This window comes from Chiloscyllium punctatum, chromosome 29 (genome assembly GCF_047496795.1).
Source record: "Chiloscyllium punctatum isolate Juve2018m chromosome 29, sChiPun1.3, whole genome shotgun sequence".
In the NCBI taxonomy this organism is placed as follows: Eukaryota; Metazoa; Chordata; class Chondrichthyes; order Orectolobiformes; family Hemiscylliidae; genus Chiloscyllium; species Chiloscyllium punctatum.
In genome coordinates, this window is record NC_092767.1 from 72,056,915 (window position 1) to 72,077,121 (window position 20,207).

General features: G+C 47.1%; 2 protein-coding genes across 2 annotated transcripts in view; both read right to left on the reverse strand.

Moving 5' to 3' along the window:
• Window positions 1-237: 237 nt before the first annotated feature.
• LOC140454552 (forkhead box protein G1-like) lies at window positions 238-1,520 on the reverse strand. The gene has a single exon (XM_072549386.1). It carries the CDS (start codon window positions 1,355-1,357, stop codon window positions 473-475), a length of 885 nt encoding a protein of 294 aa, XP_072405487.1. The 5' UTR covers window positions 1,358-1,520; the 3' UTR covers window positions 238-472.
• Window positions 1,521-7,800: 6,280 nt separating this feature from the next.
• Window positions 7,801-20,207, reverse strand: part of LOC140454683 (F-box only protein 46-like) — a 57,994-nt gene continuing 45,587 nt past the window's right edge. The window contains exons 5-9 of the mRNA XM_072549611.1: window positions 16,196-16,483; window positions 14,486-14,647; window positions 14,048-14,147; window positions 12,743-12,859; window positions 7,801-11,456 (exon numbers count right to left, since the gene is read on the reverse strand). Coding sequence (XP_072405712.1) covers window positions 11,311-11,456; window positions 12,743-12,859; window positions 14,048-14,147; window positions 14,486-14,647; window positions 16,196-16,483 — 813 coding nt within the window. The 3' untranslated portion in view covers window positions 7,801-11,310. The remainder of the gene's footprint in view (window positions 11,457-12,742; window positions 12,860-14,047; window positions 14,148-14,485; window positions 14,648-16,195; window positions 16,484-20,207) is intronic.

The window sequence follows — 20,207 nt, forward strand, 5'->3', positions numbered from 1 at the left end:
CATAAGCCCTTCTTCAGGAATCTACAAAATTCCTGAAGAAGGGCTTATGCCCGAAACGTCGATTCTCCTGTTCCTTGGATGCTGCCTGACCTGCTGCGTTTTTCCAGCAACACATTTTTAAGCTCTGATCTCCAGCATCTGCAGTCCTCACTTTCTCCTAGTTCAGATGAGGGTCATATTGAACTGGAAATGTTAACAATTTCTCTCTATCTCCAAAGATGCTGCCAGGTCTATGAGTTTGTTCAGAACTTTGGTTTATTGTAATATATATTTCAGATTTCCAACAGTACTTCACTATTTAATTCAGTCCTTTACAGGTGACCTTGGATTAAGAAGCATTGACTCTGTTTCTCGCTCTCTCTCTCTCTCCACGGATGCTGCCAGACCTGCTGAGTTACTCCAGTATTTCCAGTTTTTAAACATATGTACACATTCCAGCTGGATCCCCAGCCTCCAACTGTACTTTTTGCTGTTAAATCCAATCCTTCACAGAATGCAGGGTGACCCCGGGGTTCTGGGTGGGGTAATAAGCCCCGGGGAAAGTAGCCCAAGGTCTCCGGAGATGGTCGCTCTTGGCTGGACCCAAGCCCCCCATCATTGGGGCGACCGGCGAGAAGTGGGAGAAGAGGTAACTGGTGTTACTGGTGACCAGGTTCAGGGCACAGGGCACGGGGCAAGGCAGGGGAGTGGTTAGGAACTGGGGGGCACTGTAGGAGACCACCTGAGGACCCCCGGGAGGGTGGGCGCTGCCCGGGGGCAGCACCGAGAGGTAAGGGGGGGGCGAAGGGAGGGCGGAGGGCAGCTCCAGGTAGGGCAGAGGGGGCGGTTGCCAGAGCGGGGTGGGCCAGTAGAGAGAGCTGGCCGGGCTCAGGTCGGTCCGGGTGCCCCTCTTGCATGCCAGCCTGGCCCGGGAGGGGGCAGATCTCCTCCTCAGTTTGCCCGTGGAGCCCCCGATGAAGACATCTCCGCTGGAGGGGTCGAGCATCCAGTAATTGCCCTTCCCCGGGTCGTCATAGTGTCTGGGCACCTTGACAAAGCACTTGTTGAGGCTGAGGTTATGGCGGATGGAGTTCTGCCAGCCCTGTTTGTTGTCCCTGTAGTAGGGGAAGTTCTGGATGATGAACTCATAGATGCCACTCAGGGTCAGTCTCTTCCCCGGGCTCTGCCGAATGGCCATCATGATCAGCGCGTTGTAACTGAACGGCGGTTTCTCCTGCTTTTCCTCCGGCCCCTGGTCCTTCCCGGAGCCGCCTGTCCCCTCACCCTGCCCCGGCCGCCCCTCGGGCAACAAGCTTTCGATACTGAAGGTGGTCTTCTTGGGAAACGGCCCCTCTTCCGAACTTGCCATGTCCAACATCGCAACTGACCTCCAAAACAAAAATACACACGTCCCTGAGGCTCCGAAAGCTAGTGCTTCCAATTAAACCTGTTGGACTTTAACCTGGTGGTGTGTGAGTTTTAACTTTGTCCACCCCAGTCCAACACCGACATCTCCAAATCAACACTTCCCTGAGCTCGGCTGCAGCTGACCCATTCAGAAATCTCCTCAAACAAATTGGAAAGAAATTGACATAAGACTCCGCCCACTCAAATCAAACCAATCAGCTCCCAACTCATGGCCACTGCATCCAATCAAATCTTGTCCTCTCCACAACCCCCCCCCCCCCCCATGCATATTTTTATTCCTCTGGTCCAGCCTCATGTTTGAATTTTTCAAAATGAAAATGAACAAAGTTCCCATATTCCACCCCCCTCTATTCCCACACCCCACTCCCACTGAATTTCCCTGTTTCCAGAGAGTTAATTGAGTTTTGAATAAACTGCACTTCACCCCGAATCCGTTCCCAGTTGGGCACACGATAAACATTGATATGAATATTAACTGTAACACAGCCGGAACTCACACAGGGCCACCAACAGTCAAACGTTCACACTTACACACACACAGACTCTAATATACAGGTAAATGTACAAAGACACGGTCAAACACACATACACAGACTCTAATATGAATATAGAGACCCAGTAAAACACACAGACTCTAATATAACTGTACACCCAGTCAAACACACAGAGACTAATATAAATGTACAGAGACACAGTCAAACACACGCAGACCATAATATAACTGTACTGAAACACAGTCAAACACACACAGAGACTCTAATATAACTGTACGGAGACAGTCAAACACACAGGCGGACTGTAATATAAATGTACAGAGACACAGTTAAACACACAAACACACAGAGACTGAAACACAGGCTCTAATACAAAAATATAGATACAGACTCAAACACACTTACAGACTGAAATACACACACAGACTCTGACACAAATAGACAGAGACAGACAAACACACCCGGACAATGTAACGCAGACTCCCACACACAGAAACTCTGACACAAATGTACAGACAGGGTCAAACATTCAAGTACAGATACAACTTCATACAGACTCAAACATACATATTTTGACGCATCTGCAAAGATAGACATAAAACATACAATTCCTGATGAAAGGCTTTTGCCCGATATGTCGATTCTCCTGCTCCTCCGATGCTGCCTGACCTGCTGTGCTTTCCCAGTTCCACTTTTTATCGAGTGACTTCCAGTATCTGCAGTCCGTACTATCTTCAGATATGTATATGTAGGCACACCCATAGAGATTAAAAAGTACAGAGACACACACAGGTACAAATTCGGATTCAAAACCTAAATGTACACAGACTCCAAACTTACAAAACTTAAGCATAAACATGGACTCAAATATAATCAAACAGACCCAAACCTTCACAAATTCAAGTTTAACCACTCTTTCAGATTCAAAACACATCAATTTTGACACACAAGTTCAGATGAATTCAAACACAGAGTGAAAGACATACATGCAAATGTAGCTCCAAAGAAATCAGGCAGATATACTGCGGGCGAATAGAAAGATTTATGTCCTGCGCTATATTAAAATGATCCATTGTGATTAGATTACTTACAGTGTGGAAACAGGCCCTTCGGCCCAACAAGTCCCTCCGAAGCGCAACCCACCCAGACTCATTCCCCTTCACCTAACACTACGGGCAATTTAGCATGGCCAATTCACCTCAGCTGCACATTTTAGTCTCAGACTTCCAGCACCCCGCCAGTTCATTGTTTTATAACAGTTTAGGTTTGGGGGATGGTTCACCCAGGAATTTAACGAAGGTGGAGTACCTGATTCATTTCAATTTTTGTTTCTTGACGACGGAAGAGCATTGTTTGTACTTGTATCTTTAAAGTTCATATTCCTCTATATCCTTATATGAATTGCAAAATCATAATATTAGTTCAAAATAAACTTCTCACTGCAGGTCCATCATTTTCCCATTAAAATTCCCAAATCTAATTGATCCCAATTTGAAAGAGTTTTTCGGTTCAGACCATCTACTGTTATTCGATAACATTTTAATGTTTCCTTTCGACCGTTTTATCTTGTCAAAGCAACCTGCTTATTTGGGGGGGGGGGGTTAACTTCTTAAAGGAAATTACTAATTTTAAACAAACGGCAGCAACAATGACCAACTGAGCCGCTGTAAAGTTTTACGTAAAGGAGTTAGAGAAATAACGTCGACTTTTGCGAAGCTGTGGAGTCCTAGGAACTGAGACAAACCAGTGGAGTGCTGGGGAAACTCAGCAGGTCTGTGGAGAGAGAAACAGAGTTTAACGTTTCCAGTCGAGTTGGCCCATCTTCTGAACAGTAATAAAACGGTGCAGGGATTATTTCAGAAAAATTGCTGGAAAAGCTCAGCGGGTCTGGCAGCATCTGTTCGAATTCCTGTTCCTTACCTAATGTCTACCCAGTTCTGAAGTGTCAACTCTGATTTCTCTCCACGGACGCTGCCAGACCCGCTGAGCTTTTCCAGCAATCTCTGAAATAATCCCCGCTTCGTTTGTTACGCTGTTGTTAGAGAACATTAAAGAACTGCACTGGAAACGTTAACTCTTGTTTCTCTCTCCACAGACCTGCTGAGTTTCTCCAGCACTCACTGGTTTGTCTCAGTTCCTCGGACTCCACAGCTTCGCAAAAGTCGATGATATTTCCTTAACCCTTGACGTAAAAATCTAAACATCCTGTTCCTAAACTAATTCCGGTCCAGTTCTGAAGTGTTAACTCTGATTTCTCTCCACGGACGCTGCCTGCGGAGAAATCAGAGTTGACACTTCAGAACTGGGTAGACATGAGATAAGGAACAGGAATTCGAACAGATGCTGAGCTTTTCCAGCAATTTCTGTTCTTGTTTCAGATGTACAGCATCCGCAGTTCTTTCGATTATTACTTTATGGATATATCCAATTAGACACTGCTGCTTCCCCCCCCTGGTTTCCTCTTGCAACTGAATCCGCTGCCCAGTTCCCCGCCAACAAAACAGAACAGAACTCGCCGGAGAAACTCAACAGAGAAAATCTAGAGTTAAGTTCTCGAGTCCAGTCACCCTTCTTCCGAATTTCTCCTGTTTTTATTTACGCAGTTCGGTGTTTATGTCTGTTTCAGGTCAGCTGTCAACACGTTGAGCATGTTTCAGACGCAATTATTTCAGTGCATGTTTTTAAATGCAGAAATGATAACCACGGGTTCACGGGGAAATTCACTGGTTATACCTGCTGTCCAGTCGTAACCGTTCGCTCCCAGGACAAAACTTCAACAATTAAACGAAACCTTAATGTTATAACTCCCCCAAACACACACACACACTTGTGTTACCCGTTCCATGTCTACAAACTAACAGCAGGAATAAATCTTGCCCCTTTAATCAGGAAGTGTCTATATTAGGTCAAAAGCTGCACTCCGATTGTCTTATAACCTCCGTTCCATTTAATCAAAAGACTTAAATCTCGATTATAAATCCCCGATTGAAATCAATTTCGTGGCTGGAATCAAATCTCTAATTGCCCTGCTCAGATTAATGTCGTGTGTTTTTTTTTAAAAAGAAACCAGTCCTCTGCAAAAAAAAACACACACGCCAGGTGTGCATTTACAAAACACATGCATTTTTCAAAATAAAACTTGCAAATATTTTCTCTCTGTTTCTTTCCAAAGCGAAATTACAGGCAGACTATTTCTGAAAATCTTTTACCTCCCTTAAAGGCAAATTACGAAACAGTCCAGTCTCCCACTCGTGCCTGGCTTTACTTAGTAAAAAGTGGGGAAATCTGGTGAAGAGTTTAGGCAGAAATAATAAAGGGTTTGTCGAGGTGCTAATATGTTCCTTTCCTAGTCAATCACTGAGCACAGCCGCCAGTTCAAGAATTTATGATTAATACCGTGGCTCGTTAGTTTTGTCTGTTCCATTTTAATAACAGATTTTAGAAACTTAGAAAATAGATAGTAGGCCGTTCGGCCCTTCAAACCTGTTCCCCCATTCAATATGATCACGGCTGATCTTCCAACTCAGTGCTTCGAAGAATGGTCACTGAGTTTGCAACCCTAACTCTGCTGTCTCGCCCCACAGATGTTGCCAGACCTGCTGAGTTTCCCTAACCATTTCGTTTTTATTTCGATTCCAACCTTCTTCACCCCTCCCCCACCCCACCCCCCATCCCTTTAGCCCGAAGAACTATATCTAATCCCCATTTCTAATCTAATTCGGCTCAGTGGTTAGCACTGCTGCCTCACAGCGCCAGGGTCCCAGGTTCGATTCCAGCCTTGGGCGACTGTCTGTGTGGAGTTTGCACATTCCCCGCCCCCCCCCCCCCCCCCCGTGTCTGTGTGGGTTTCCTCCGGGTGCTCTGGTTTCCTCCCACAGTCCAAAAATGTACAGGTTAGGGTGGATTGATCATGCTAGGTACATCAGTCAGAGGGAATGGGTCTGGGTGGGTTACTCTTCAGAGGGTCCATGTAGACTAGTTGGGCTGAAGGGCCTGTTTCCAACACTGTAGGGTGTCTAATCTAATCCCTATCCAGTCCTGGAGGGTCACTTGGCCTGAAACATTAACTCTGATTTCTCTCCACAGATTCAGAAATTTCTGTTTTCCTTTTTGGTTTACAGCATTCCAGGTTCTCTCAGTCTCTATGTCAAATTCCTTCTGGAGAACATTCAAATTCTGGCCTCAACCGCTTCCTGTGTCAGAGAATTCCACAAGTTCCCCCCACTCTCTGGGTGAAGACATTTCTCCTCATCTCAGTCCTACCCTGCTGTGACCCCCACTCCCATCCCCATCCCTGTTGTGGACTCCCTGGTCATTAGGAACATCCTTCCTGCTGTTACTCATTGTTAGGATTCCGTAAGCTTCCAAGAAATCCCCCCTTATTCTTCTAAACCCCAGTGAATACAATCCTAACCAATCCAGTCTCCCATCATACCTCAGTCCCACCATCCCGGGAATCTGTTTGATAAATCCAAGCTGTCCTCCCTCCATCACCAGAACATCATTCCTCAGATAAGGAGGCCAAACGTGCACACAATAATCCAGGATGCGGTCTCACCAAGGCCCTGTATAATTGCAGCAAGACATCCCTGCACCTGGACTCAATTCCTCTCATTACGGAGGCTAACAGAGTTCAATCATGTTTTAAAAACACCAAGCTATTTTATAAATAAATGTAACGGAGGTTATTACAGAGTCCCACAGCCACAGAGACAGGCCCTATGTCCCAAGCCGAGTAAAACGTCCATCCGCACTAACCCCATTTCCCTGCACTTGGCCCATATCCCTCTAAACCTTTCCTATCCATGCATTCATCCAAATGCCTTTTAAATGTTGTTAATATTACTTTTAAATTTCTCCCGCTTATCATCATGTAGAGGCTGGATAGACAGGGAGTTTTGTCCCTGGAGTGTAGGTTGAGGGAAGGGTGGTGAGGTGGTGGAAAGGCATTGAGAGGAACGAGAGTAGGCCACTCTGCCCTTCCAGCCTGCTACCCTATTCAATAAGATTGCGGACGCTCGGATTTGAACTTCAGCTCTACATTCCTGCACATCCCCCCCGATAATCTTTCCTCCCCTCGGTCATCGAGAATCCACCCCCCTCTGCCTTCAACACGGTTAAAGATTCTGCACCCTCTGCCTTTTGAGGAAGGGAATTCCAAAGACACTCAACCCTCAGAAATAAAACGCTTCCTCATCTCTGTTCTAAATTGCCGCTCCCTTATTTTAAACAGCGAATCTCTCGATCTAGATTCTCCCACAAAAGGAACCGTCCTTTCCACATCCACCCGGTCATGACCCCCTCAGGATTTTAGTTGTTTCAATTCAGTCACCTCTGCCTCTTCCAAATTCCAGAGGATACGGGCTCAGCCTTTCCTCAGAAGGCAGTCTGCTCATTCCAGGGATTAGTCTTTTCTGAATTGCTCCAACCACACTAACCAGTCCTGTACACGGTCTTCCAGATGTAGTAACACCAATACTCCGTATAACCGAAGCAAACCCTCCCTACTTTTCGGAAAGTAGAGATTGCACTGGAGTGGGTGTAGAGGAGATTGATCAGGATGTTACCCGGGATGGAGTGACTCAGTATTGAAAGGAGGCTGGAGTTGTTTACCACAGAGCGGGGGGGGGGGGGGGAACCTGACTGAGGTGTCTGAACTGGTGGAGGGACACAGACAGGGAGAAACGTCTGCCTTTAGATTAGATTCCCTACAGTGTGGGAACAGGCCCTTCCACACAGGCCCTTCGGAGGATCCAGACAGAGGGAGAATGTGCAAACTTCACACAGACAGTTGCCCGAGGTGGGAATTGAACCTGGTCCCCTGTGCACTGTGAGGCAGCAGGGCTAACCACTGTGCCACCGCGGGGTCAATGGAAGAGCTTTAAGTTGAGCTAAAGAATAGAATAGAATATCCTTTATTGTCACGTGTACTCCAGTAGGGAAGTAGTGAAAAGCTTTTACAATGGTTGTCTTCTAATGGCACCATCTTAAGTACATCGGTGCAAATCTTGGATTCAAAAAAATGGAAAAGTAGTAGTATTACTTACAGTGTCTAAAAAGATGTTAGAAGTAAGATAGTTATAATAGTTAAAGGATTGGCATTACAATCCAGTAAAGCATTTCAGATCAATATTACATTTCAGCATCTCAGCACATGGTCTGGCAGGTAGCCAGACTCCTGTCCAACAACAGTCCCCTTCCCCCACACACTCCACAGTCAGGCAGCATCTGAGGAGCAGGAGAGTCGCCCCTTCAGGACTTATACCCGACTCTCCTGCCCCTCGGATGCTGCCTGACCTGCTGTGCTTTTTCCAGCGCAGATCTCCAGCATCTGCAGACCTCACTTTCTCCCGATACCAAGATAAAGTGCGCTGCTTCAAGATTGGCTCCTCCTCTCCCGGATCTCCAGGACTCGTTTCCCCTCACGCTGTTTCAGGCAGGAGGCTCGGGGGGATTTGAGGAATTCCTCTTCACTCAGAGGATGGCGAGGAGCTGAAAGTCATTACCCGAGAGAGAGAGGCAGGAACCTTTAAGTCATATCGAGATGTGCACTTGAAAAAGCTGTGGGCTGGAAAATGGGATTCGAACAATTGGATATTGGACCATCAACACAGACAATGGGCAAAAGGATAACTGCTGTTTGAGCTATTTGCACATCTGTGGGTAAACCCTAACATTTCTATGCTGATCATACTCTAGTTCCTGTTTACCAAACCCCATCGAACCATAGTAGAACCCTGTGACTCAAATCTTCTTGCACTGAACAAACCATTGATTTTCCCAATTACTTGCTCTACCATTGCCTGGTGAATTGGGACATTCATATCCCTTTACACTTCTTAATATATCATCATTTTATGATGGCTATCTGAAATTTTTTTAAAATTTTGACATTTTAGGTCCAGATTTCAATTAAATTTCTCAACCTCCCTGGTGCCTTCAGGACCTAGGGTAGAATTTCAACTCAGTGAGTGATGAACATGGAAACAGCAAGTCTCCACGTTCGTCACTTGGCAGCACAGTGGCTAGCACTGTTGCCTCACAGCGCCAGGGACCCACATTCGATCCCACCCTTGGGCGACTGTGTGGAGTTTGCACATTCTCCCAGTGGCTGCCTAGATTTCCTCCGGGTGCTCTGGTTTCCTCCCAGAGTCCAAAGACATGCAGGTCTGGGTGGATTGGCAGTGGGAAATTGCCCCATAGCATTCAAGGATGTGCAGGCTAGGTGCATTAGTCAGGGATGGGGTCTGGGTGAGTTACTCTTTGGAGGGTAGGTGTGGAGTTGTTGGGCCAAAGGGCCTGTTTCCACACTGTAGGGATTCTGAAGTAACAATTTTCCAGAGCACAGCTTGATGTGGCATCTATAGAACATTGCTGCCCTCCAGTGGCCAGTGCAGGACTAGCAGTGAAGAGAGAACCTCAAGATCTCACTCACAGAAACTGGCTTCGCAACACCAAAGCCAGGAACATGGCCCAGTTGGTCCCTGTTAGGATTTACCCACACTCGAACAACATTTATCCCCCCTTTATCCCACATCCCACCAGCTTCTATCCAAACTAAGATGTGGAGGTGCCAGTGTTGGACTAGGGTGGACGAAGTTAAAAAATATCTTGTACTTTCAAATGAACCCTTTGGACTATAACCTGGAGTTGTGAGATTTTTAACTTTATCCAAACTAACGCCAACCCCAAACACTAACCTTAAAAATCAGGAGCAAATGACTGCAGATGCTGGAATCTGATGAAATGTTAGCTTGTTCTCTCTCCACCGATACTGCTTGACCTGCTGTGATCTCCAGCACTTTTAACCCTGGAAGTTAAATCCATTTGGCATCTCTACGCATGTGTCTGTTGTGTGGGATGTGGGGATCGCTGGCAATGGCCGAATTTGTTCCCTGTCCCTAACTGCCCTTGAACTGAGTGTCTTGGTTGTCCATTTCAGAGGGCAGTTTAGAGTCCAACCACATCGCTGTGGGTCTGGAGTCACATGGAGGCCAGACCAGGTAAGGATGGCAGATTTCCATCCCCAAAAGACATTAGTGAACCAGATGAGGTTTGTACAACAATTGCAGATAATTCCACAGCCACCATTTACAGAGATTGGATTTCAATTCCTGATTTTCTTTAATTAAATGAACAATTTGAATTTAACTTCCAACGTGGGGTTTGAACTTGCATCTCCTGCTATCAGTTGTGACACGAGCACCATCTCCCCTTAGAGGTGTACATTTCTGTAGCACTTCACAATGTCTTGGACAGCTTGGAGAAGCAAGGCCTCCAATTTGTGTTGCATAGCAAGATCCCACAACAGGCCATGAGATAAAGCTCAGAACAGGGCAGTGTTTATCACTCCCTCCCAATGGGCAGCCAAGGCTGCAGTGTTCGATCCTGACTGTAGGGGGCATAGCTCCTGTGCTCCATGGTACATTCTGGAAATGGGAATCATACAGCAATATGGGGCCAAGGCTCCTTGGTTTTACATCATGGAGCAGGGAGACAAGAGAAAGAGAATAAATGAGAGACAGGACGTTTCCTATTGACAGACTGAAAACAAGTGATAAAGAAATTCAGGGGAATCAAGATGGTGGTTTGAAGGATGTGGAAGTGGATTCATTGGAGCAGATGTGAAACTATGTTTAATGTTGATATTGCTGGGTGGGCAGGTAAGGAATTCAAAGTTAGACTGAGACTGGGCCTGGGCCATGCTACAATTAGGAGCTGCTGGCCAATAGCGTTGGCCTGGCTTTTATTCACAAGGGGAGTGTGCGCTGTCAGTAAGTACACCCAGCCGCAATGCTCACCGTCACACTCTCACTGTCTCTCGCATGCACACTCATACTGTCTCATTTAAGATGTATCTAGACAGATACATGAATGGGCAAGGAGCAGAGGGATACAGACCCTTAGAAAATAGGCAACAGGTTTACAAAGAGGATCTGAATCGATGCAGGCTTGGAGGGTCGAAGGGCCTATTTCTGTGCTGTAATGTTCTTTGTTTCTCACACACATATACTCACACCGTCACATTAACACTCACACTCACTGTTACACAAACACACTGTTTTATACAGACACACTTGCTGTTACTCAAACACACACACAGGCAGAGAGAGAGAGAGAGAAAAAAACAATACATACACACAGTGAGATTGACCAGCTGTAAGAGACAGATAGGCAGTCAGTGAGTCGGAGGAACAGACAGAAGGGAAAAAGTGTACAAACAGTCAGAGAGCCAGACTGAAGCATCCTGTGCCCCAATTGGAGAATATCTACACTGTGACCATATGTGTTACAGTCGGGGTAAAATATTCCTCTTTCTGTACAGTGGGGGGAGGGCAGATAATCTTTCTGACCATGTCCGTTGTCCCCCCGAAACCTCGCAGCGTTGCACCCATCTCTTTCCCAGTCATTACAAGCCCAGGTATTCTGCTAGGAACAAACTCAGGATCCTGCAGAGGTTCTCGATGGTCGGTGGGTGCAAATTCTCTGCCGTGTCCTCCATCGTGTGCCAGACCCGGGGAAACGGGGTGGAAATCAAGTGCAGGATCGGAACGCCTAGCAATGAAACACAGGAGGCATCAAAAAAAACAAACCAGACGGACCTCAAACATTCCAAAGGGCAGGGGTGGCAGTAAACGACATGCCCCTCTGCTATATTAAAAATGTAACATTTGTGCGCTTAATTCCCATGTCCACACATAGAATGGAAAATCCTATGTAAACATGTCATGGTGTAATTCTGCCCTCTCACCAGTGGCGGTGCTGCAGAGTCATTACAGGCAAGAAGCTGTGAGTATAGCACCTCCACCTGGAAGAAGGTGGAATCACCGGTAATGTTGTAGTTTCGATTACAAACACAGTACTTTCTAACCAATATATCAAGGTGAAGACAGTTCTCATTTAATTTGAACCTGCAATCTCAACTCATTAGAAGCGTAATCCTGCAGATTGATTGTTCAGAATGGCAGCATTTGGAAATGTAGAAGCAATTATCGACTTAGTATTTACCGTCTTGTATCGAGAAAAATAACAGTGAAATATGTTATGTTGGCAGAGTCGGCACCATTTGGAGTTACAGGAAGAATGAAGAGAAATTTCAGAAATAGAGTTCATCTTCTGTACAAGGTGTTCAAACCCAGCTCCAGGCATTCTGCAAGGGGACCCTACTCCAGGTGCAGCAACATCAAACACATCGAGAGTCCACACTTGGTCATCGCCACTGGCAACCAAACCACACCACTGCAGCTACCCCACAACGTCAGAAGGTGGAGGTAGAAAGAGGGAAGAGAGAAAAACGGGGAGAGAGAGCGCGAGAGAGCGAGAGCACGAGAGCACGAGAGCGCGAGAGAGCGAGAGAGAGCGTGAGAGAGCGCGAGAGAGCGCGAGAGAGCGAGAGCGCGAGAGAGCGCGAGAGAGCGCGAGAGAGCGCGAGAGAGCGCGAGAGAGCACGAGAGAGCACGAGAGAGCACGAGAGCGAGAGAGCGAGAGAGCGCGAGAGACAGAAAGCTAGAGAAAGAGAGAGCACAAGAGAGCATGAGATAGTGCAAGAGAAATAGAGTGAGAGAGCATGCAAGAGAAAGAGATAGATTAGATAGATACAGACAGACAGACACACAGAGTGTGAGAGTGAGAGGGGGATGTGGCCTGCCTGGAGCAGACAATCTCAGGAGCCTGAACACTTCCTGCTGAGTGGGTGCTGCAGTGGGAGGGTTCACCCCATTGTACCCGCACAGTTCACTGCGAGAGGGGTTACCTAAAGCTCACCCCACCTCACCATCTCCCCACCACCACCCCTGCCCAATCCCCAGCCATCACCCCCAGCAGCTGCAGGGGTTTAGTACCTTTCTGCAGGAACGGTACATGGTCATCCTCGATGGGGCCATAGTAGGTGTCTCCATTAAAGTACATTACCTCGATGGGATGGTGCTGCAGCAGGCCCAGCTTGTGTAGCCTCTTCTCTACAGAGAGAGAGAGAGAAACAGACAGGTTACACACTCACCAGGAGACAGACACACACAGGGACACACACACACACCCATTGACTCACACTGACGTAGACAGAGTGACACACACATGTACACCCCCAGACACACTTACACAGTGACCTACCTGCACACACAACCTGACATACACACCCCCATGACAGATATCCCAGACAGACACCCCTCCAGACAGACAGTCACACACACCCAGACAGATATGGACACTGCCACTGCCCCCAGACAGACACAGACACAGACACAAACACCCAGGCAGATATAGACATACACGCCTGAGACAGATAAATGCTCCCACAGACAGACCCAGACATACTTGCACCCTCCAGACAGACAGTCATACACCACACCCCCCTTGCTGTGATACCATCCACCCACTGTGTACACACACGCGTTTACTCCCAAACCCAGATGTACACACCCTAACCCCCAAACACACCACAACACCCTGTCCAGGTTCCCCATTCACTCCTGATTAGATTAAAAGGAAGGTTGCTGGTGGCAGGAATTGGGAGAGATTCAGGTTCAAGTCCCACCATCTCCAGAAGGTGGTTCTTACCAGGTCTGAACATGGCTGCTCGAAAACCACGAGAACCAGGGAGACCGATTTCAAACCTGGGCAAGTGACACAGGGGCGAAGGACAGGAGGAAGAAAAGGTTTGGACTGTGCAAGTGGTAGTGACTGGGGACTTGGAGAGAGTGTTGTGGATGTGGAAACGATGTAAAATTTCTAGAGGCCCCTGGAGGCAAGTGAAGTTGCAGGGTCACAGGGAGATGGGACTTATTCGATTGCTCTACAGAGGGCCAACATATATCCGATGGCCCGAATGGGCACTGTAAGGACTCATCCACAGCTGTGGGTGGAGGGAGGCAGCAGGCTAAGCCAGGCAGCGATGCCTCCCCAGTTGATCAGCCTGCCCATACTGACTACTTGGGGCTCAAGCACAACACTTGAGGGGGTTGAACATGCTGCTGAGCTCCCTTCAAAGAGGATCCCTCCCAATATAAGTGCCCCCCCCCCAGAGGACGGGAGGTGCTTACACTTGGAGGTGGGGCTGGGAAGACTGAAGGGAGCAGTGTCCTCCCAGTATCAGGGCCCCCCAGAGGACGGGAGGCTGCTTTGGATGACCAAAGGGAGCAGTGTCCTACCAATTCCAACCAAACGACTGAACCATCGGGCCGTGTGCTTGAAGTGATTCAGGATCTGGGGCTTGGCTTCACCGAGGAGGTCCAGGAGCACAAACATATCCTGAAACAGACAGAAAGACACATCAACAACTCAACAGCATCCCTGTGAGAAGGGGCAAGGAGACCCATCCCCACTATCAGACCAGAAGGCTCAGAGTCTGGGGTCCAACACCATCTCTCGTGTAACACCATTCCAGAGAGAAACAGAACAAACCTTACACACCCACTAACTCCAGCAATCACTCACTGAACAGGGGGGTCAGATACAGAGTAAAGCTCCCTCTACACTGTCCCCCATCAAACACTCCCAGGACAGGAACAGCAAGTGGATAGCACAGGGATAGCACAGTGTTACATAAGAGTAAAGCTCCCTCTACCCTACCCCCATCAAACACTCACCACTGAGTCGATCAGTGTGGTGCTATCAGTTGCCTGCGGGTGCTTGGTCCTGGCCATTCGTTCAGCCAGGTGACGGGAGCCATAGAGAGAGTCCGTGGGGCTCCAATTAACAAACGCCTCCTCACCGTCCAGGAACAGCAGCTGGAGAGTCAGGTCCAGACTCTGTACGAGAAAGGGAGAGAGTGAGGGAGAGAGTGAGGGAGAGAGTGAGGGAGAGAGTGAGGGAGAGAGTGAGGGAGAGAGTGAGGGAGAGAGTGAGGGAGAGAGTGAGGGAGAGAGTGAGGGAGAGAGTGAGGGAGAGAGAGAGTGGAAAGAGAGTGGAAAGAGTGAAAGAGAGAAAGAGAGCGAGAGAAAGAGAGAGAGAGAAAGAAAGAGAGAGAGAAAGAAAGAGAGAGAGAAAGAAAGAGAGAGAGAAAGAAAGAGAGAGAGAAAGAAAGAGAGAGAGAAAGAAAGAGAGAGAGAAAGAGAGAGAGAGAAAGAGAGAGAAAGAGAGAGAGAGAGAGAGAGACAGGGAGAGAGTGGGAGAGACGTGGGGGAGAGAGAGAGGGAGAGGGAGAGAGACAGGGAGAGAGAGAGAAAAAAAAAAGAGGGAGGTATGGGAGACAGAGAGACAGATGGGGAGAAAGAAAAAGAGCAAGAGAGAGACAGGAGGGAGAGCGAGAGAGCGAGAGAGAGCGAGCGAGAAACAGAGGGGAGAGAGAGAAGGGGAGAGAAGGAGAAGGTTTATGAGCAGAGCATGGATCATTGAACAACAATCTTGTCTCTGAGTTTGAAGGCTGTTGTTGAAACAGAAAATAGGAAGAGGCAACTATTCAACATGAACCAGGCTGACCGTCCAACTCAGTTCCCTGTTCCCACTTTCTCCCACATCCACTTCCTTTCATCCCTTTAGCCCGAACCTAACTCCCTCCTGAAAACACTTAACATTTTGACCTTACCTGCTTTTATTGTAGCCAACCGCACAGACTCCCCACTCTCTGGGTGAACTTCTCATTTCAGTCCTTGATCAGTCCACATAGCTTGAGACTCCCATTCAGTTCTGCAGTGTCACAGACTTGTGTGGAGTCACAGAGACAGAGTCATAGAGACGTACAGCACGGAAACAGACCCTTCCGTCCAACTCATCCATGCTGACCAGATATCCCAAATTAATTTAATCCCATTTGCCAGCACTTGGCCCATATCCCTCCAAACCCTTCCTATTCATATATCCATCCAGGTGCCTTTTAAATGCTATAATTGTATCAGCCTCCACCACTTCCTCCAGCAGCTCATTCTACACATGTACCACCCTGTGTGTAAAAAAGTTGCCCTATTTAAATCTTACCCCTCTCACCCTAAACCCCCTAATTCTGGACTCCCCTACCCTGGGGAAAAGACCAGCCAGTCCACCCTGAGCTGCCCACCTTTAGGCTGTGGGAGGAAACCCACACAGACACGGGGAGAATGTGCAAACTCCACACAGACAGTCGCCCGAGGCTAGAATTGAACCAGGTCCCTGGCGCTGTGAGGCAGCAGTGCTAACCATTGAGCCACCGTGCCGCCCTGGTTGGGCCGAAGGGTCTGTTTCCATTCTGCATGGCTCTACGACACAAGAGGGCAGCCTCCACCAGCATCTCGGAAGATGAATGCCTTCTCAATGAGTAGACAACAAAATGGAGACCTCCAGTTGCTAAACCAACCCCCGTGTCCCCTTCACTGGGCATTCACCTTGTCTTTGAGTTTGACCAGCTGCTTGTCTAGCGAGCGTGCCAGTTCCAGCATCATGGCACAAGGCACGGCCGAGTCAGTGGCACCCACATAAATGCGCCCCTGGTCGTCGCGTTGGAAATACTTGGAGTCATAGTGGCACGCCAGGACCAGGCGGCGCCTGGCAGAGGGGTCCAGCGTGGCCACGATGTTGGAGAACGTCCGCTTGCCGTGGGGGGTGCTGTCCTCAAACGTGTCCAGGTCCACGCTCCAGTGGGCAGACAGCGCCAACAGATGCCCCTTGATGTGCTGAGAATGAGATAAACACAGAGGGCGGCCAAGAGTCGAGAGTCAATTTAGATTCCAAACAGCCCTCGTTTCCAAAACAAAATGCTTAAAATCAAAAATATACTGTAAGCACTACTATAACGCAGGTTTCTTCAACACAAATTGGCTATAACGCAATTGAAGAGTTTAGACCCTTATTTGTAGAACGCCAACTCCCCCCCCCAACTGTATTGGCTATAATGTGATTCCAGCTGCATAAGTGTAGCTACTGCGCAATCTTCTTACAACGCGGGATCGCCCAAGAATGGAACTATTGCGTTATAGCAGAACCCACTGTACTGCGAATTGCAGGACATAAATAAGAATTTACTCAGGCCACATTGGGAGTGTTGTGCACAGTTCTGGTCACCACACTATAAGGAAGGATGTGGAGGCTTTGGAGAGGATGCAGAAAAGGTTTACCAGGATGCTGCCTGGTTTGGATTGTATTAGAGGTTGGACAAATTTGGGATTGTTTTCAATACAGCATCAGAAGCCGAGGGGTAACCTGATAGACGTTCATAAAATTAAGAGATTTACAAGGATGGTGCTAGGATTGGAGGATTTGAGCTACAGGGTGAGGCTGAACAGGCTGGGGCTGTTTTCCCTGGAGCAGCAGAGGCTGAGGGGTGACCTTATAGAGGTTTATACAATCATGAGGGGTATTGATAAGGTGAATAGACAAAATCCTTTCCCTATGGTGGGGGAGTCCAGAACTCGAGGGCATAGGTTTAGGGTGAGGGGGGAAAGATTTAACAGGGACCTAAGGGGCAACTTTTTCACACAGAGGGTGGTACGTGTATGGAATGAGCTGCCAGAGGAAGTGGTGGAGGCTGGTACAATTACAACATTTATAAAAGCACCTGGATGGGGATATGAATAGGAAGGGTTCGGAGGGATATGGGCCAAGTGCTGGCAAATGGGACTAGATTAGTTGAGGATATCTGGTCAGCATGGACGGGTTGGACCGAAGGGTCTGTTTCTATGCTGTACATCTCTATGACTCTACGAGGGGCATTGATAATGTGGTTAGTTGGAGTCTTCCTCCCCCAGGGTTTAAATATGAAGTATTAGGGAGCTCAGGTTTAAGCTGAGAGGGGGCAAGTTTAAAGAAGATGCGTTAGGAAAGTTTTTTTTAAAAACACAGAGGGTGGTAGGTGCCGAGAATAAGCTACCAGGGGAGCTGGTTGAAACAGATACAATAGTAAAGTTTAAGATGTATTTAGATAAATTCATAGACGAGGAATAGAGGGACACAGATCATGTGTAGGCAGATGGGATTAGTTTAGAATGGCATCGTGGCTAGCACAGATATGGTGGGCCAAAGGGCCTGTTCCTATGTACTGTTCTGTGTTCGAAAACAAATATTTGGCCAATTACCCAGTAAAACGTAAGTATCTGCAGATATAAAATTCATATAAAGTACAGACGATACTGAAGTATGGTTTTTAAAAAGCAAAAGCATTATCAACAAAGTAATCTTTAAAAGAAACTTTAATTTAAGAATGACACCTTTTTTTAAAGGCTCTTGACAATAAGACAGCTTGGAATAGCAGCTTGAGAATAATTTTTCATTTCGGTTCAGTTAGAAACAATTATGGTCTTCACCTTAAAAACCGGATTATCAAATAAGGGCATTACCTATAACTACAGTGTCGCTGCAGTGAACAGGTTTACTTAGCGAAGGATCAAAATAATCCTTTGAAACTAAAGCCAACACAGTAATTAGTTTTTATCTTCTCAAGTTGATCTGAGACAGAAAGGAATAGATGGTGATGATGGTAGAGTTAAATGAGAAAAGATTGGGGGGGTGGGACGGGGTGGGGGGCGGTATCACTCAAAGTTTGAGCAGATGGCCTAGTGGTATTATTGGTAGATTCATAATCCCAATACCCAGGAAAATGTTCTGGGGGCCCCAGTTCGAATCCCACTATGGGAGTACTGCGTCCAGTTCTGGTCGCCCTGTTATAGGAAGGGAAAGGGTTTGGAAGAGATTTCCCAGGATGTTGTCGGGTATGGAAGATATAAGTTATAAAGATAGGCCGGCACTGTTTTTCACTGGGGGTTGAGAGGTCACCTTTTCGAGATTTATAAAGCTATGAGGAGTTTACGCAGGAGAGTGGTGGGTGTGTGGAATGCACTGCCAGCGGTGGTGGTAGAGTCAGAGACATTTAAGCGACTATTGGACAAGGACATGGACGCAGTAAATTGAGATGGGTGTAGGTTAGTTTGATCTTAGATTAAGATAAATGCTCAGCACAGGATCATGGGGCAAAGGACCTGTACTGTTCTATGTTCTATAGATAGGATGAATGGTAGTTGTCTTTTCCCTGGGATGGGAGATTTCAAGATCACATTTTTAAGGTGAGAGGAGGAAGCTTTAAAATATGACATGAGGGGAAAGCTTTTTTTAAAAAAAAAACACACAGAGAGTGGTTTGCGTGTGGAATGAACTTCCAGATGAAGTGGTGGATATAGGTACAGTTACAATGTTTAAAAGACATTTGGATAAGGACATGAGTAGGAAAAGGTTTGGAGGGATATGGGCCAGGAGCAGGCAGGTGGGCCTAGTTTAGTTTGGGATTATGGTCGGCATGGACTGGGTGGGCCGAAGGGTCTCTTCCCGTGCTGTGTGACGTTATGACAGATGGCGGAATTTGAATTCAATAAAAGTCTGGAGTTTATACAGAAGAAAACCCCAATCGGTTTAACTGAGAAGGAAATATTCCTTGGTCTGACCTAATGTAAAGTTGGACATTATTTATTTCTTCACTTTCCTGTCTTTAGATTCTGTCTTGGTTTACTTTTCTCTGTTTTAAGATGGCACTGGGGACTGGTGAAAATAGACAACACTCTTCACTGTATTTTGTAACAAGATACACATGACAATAAATAAGTCAAATAATATGCAACTCTCAGCTACTTGACTCTTAACTACCCTCTGGCAAACTGGGATGGGCAATAAACTACCAATTACTCCCATGCCTCATGATATAATTTGTTTTTGAAACGTCTGGTTTAAAAAGCAAATTTAGATTTGCTTGAAGCACACAATTTGCATTAATATAGCCACCCAAAATGTGCACAACAGAGCCCGCACGAAGAAGGGCAAAGTACTGTGGGTGAAACATAATTAACAGAGTTTTGAGGAAAAGTCATACCAGATTTGAAACATTAACATTGTGGAGAGAGCGAGAGAGGCGATGAGAGAGAGAGAGAGAGAGAGACAAAGGGCGAGGGAGAGAGAGAGAGCGAGAGAGAGTGAGAAAGAGAGAGTGAGAAAGAAAGAGAGAGAGACAGAGACAGAGAGAGATGGTGAGAGAGACAAAGAGCAAGGGAGAGAGAGAGAGACAAAGAATGAGGGAGAGAGAGACAATGAGGGAGAGAGAGGCAACAAGAGAGAGAGAGCGCGCGTGCGTGAGAGAGAGAGAGCGCGAGAGAAAATGGATGCCACCAGATGTGCTGAGTTTTTCCAGCATTCTCTGAGTCTGCATCAGTGCACTGTTGTTCTACAGATATCACTGACATGGAGGTGCCGGTGTTGGTCTGAAGTGGACATGGTCAGAAGTCACACGACACCTGGTTATAGTCCGACAGGTTCATTTGAAATCACAAGCTTTCAGAGCGCTGCCCCTTGGTCACCTGATCAACCTGTTGGGCGATAACCTGGTGTTGTGTGACTTCTGACCTCTCTGTAAATGAAACC

Bases quoted from the DNA above. Each gene is read 5' to 3' on its own strand.
- LOC140454552 (XM_072549386.1), bottom strand. From the start codon at position 1,357: ATGTTGGACATGGCAAGTTCGGAAGAGGGGCCGTTTCCCAAGAAGACC.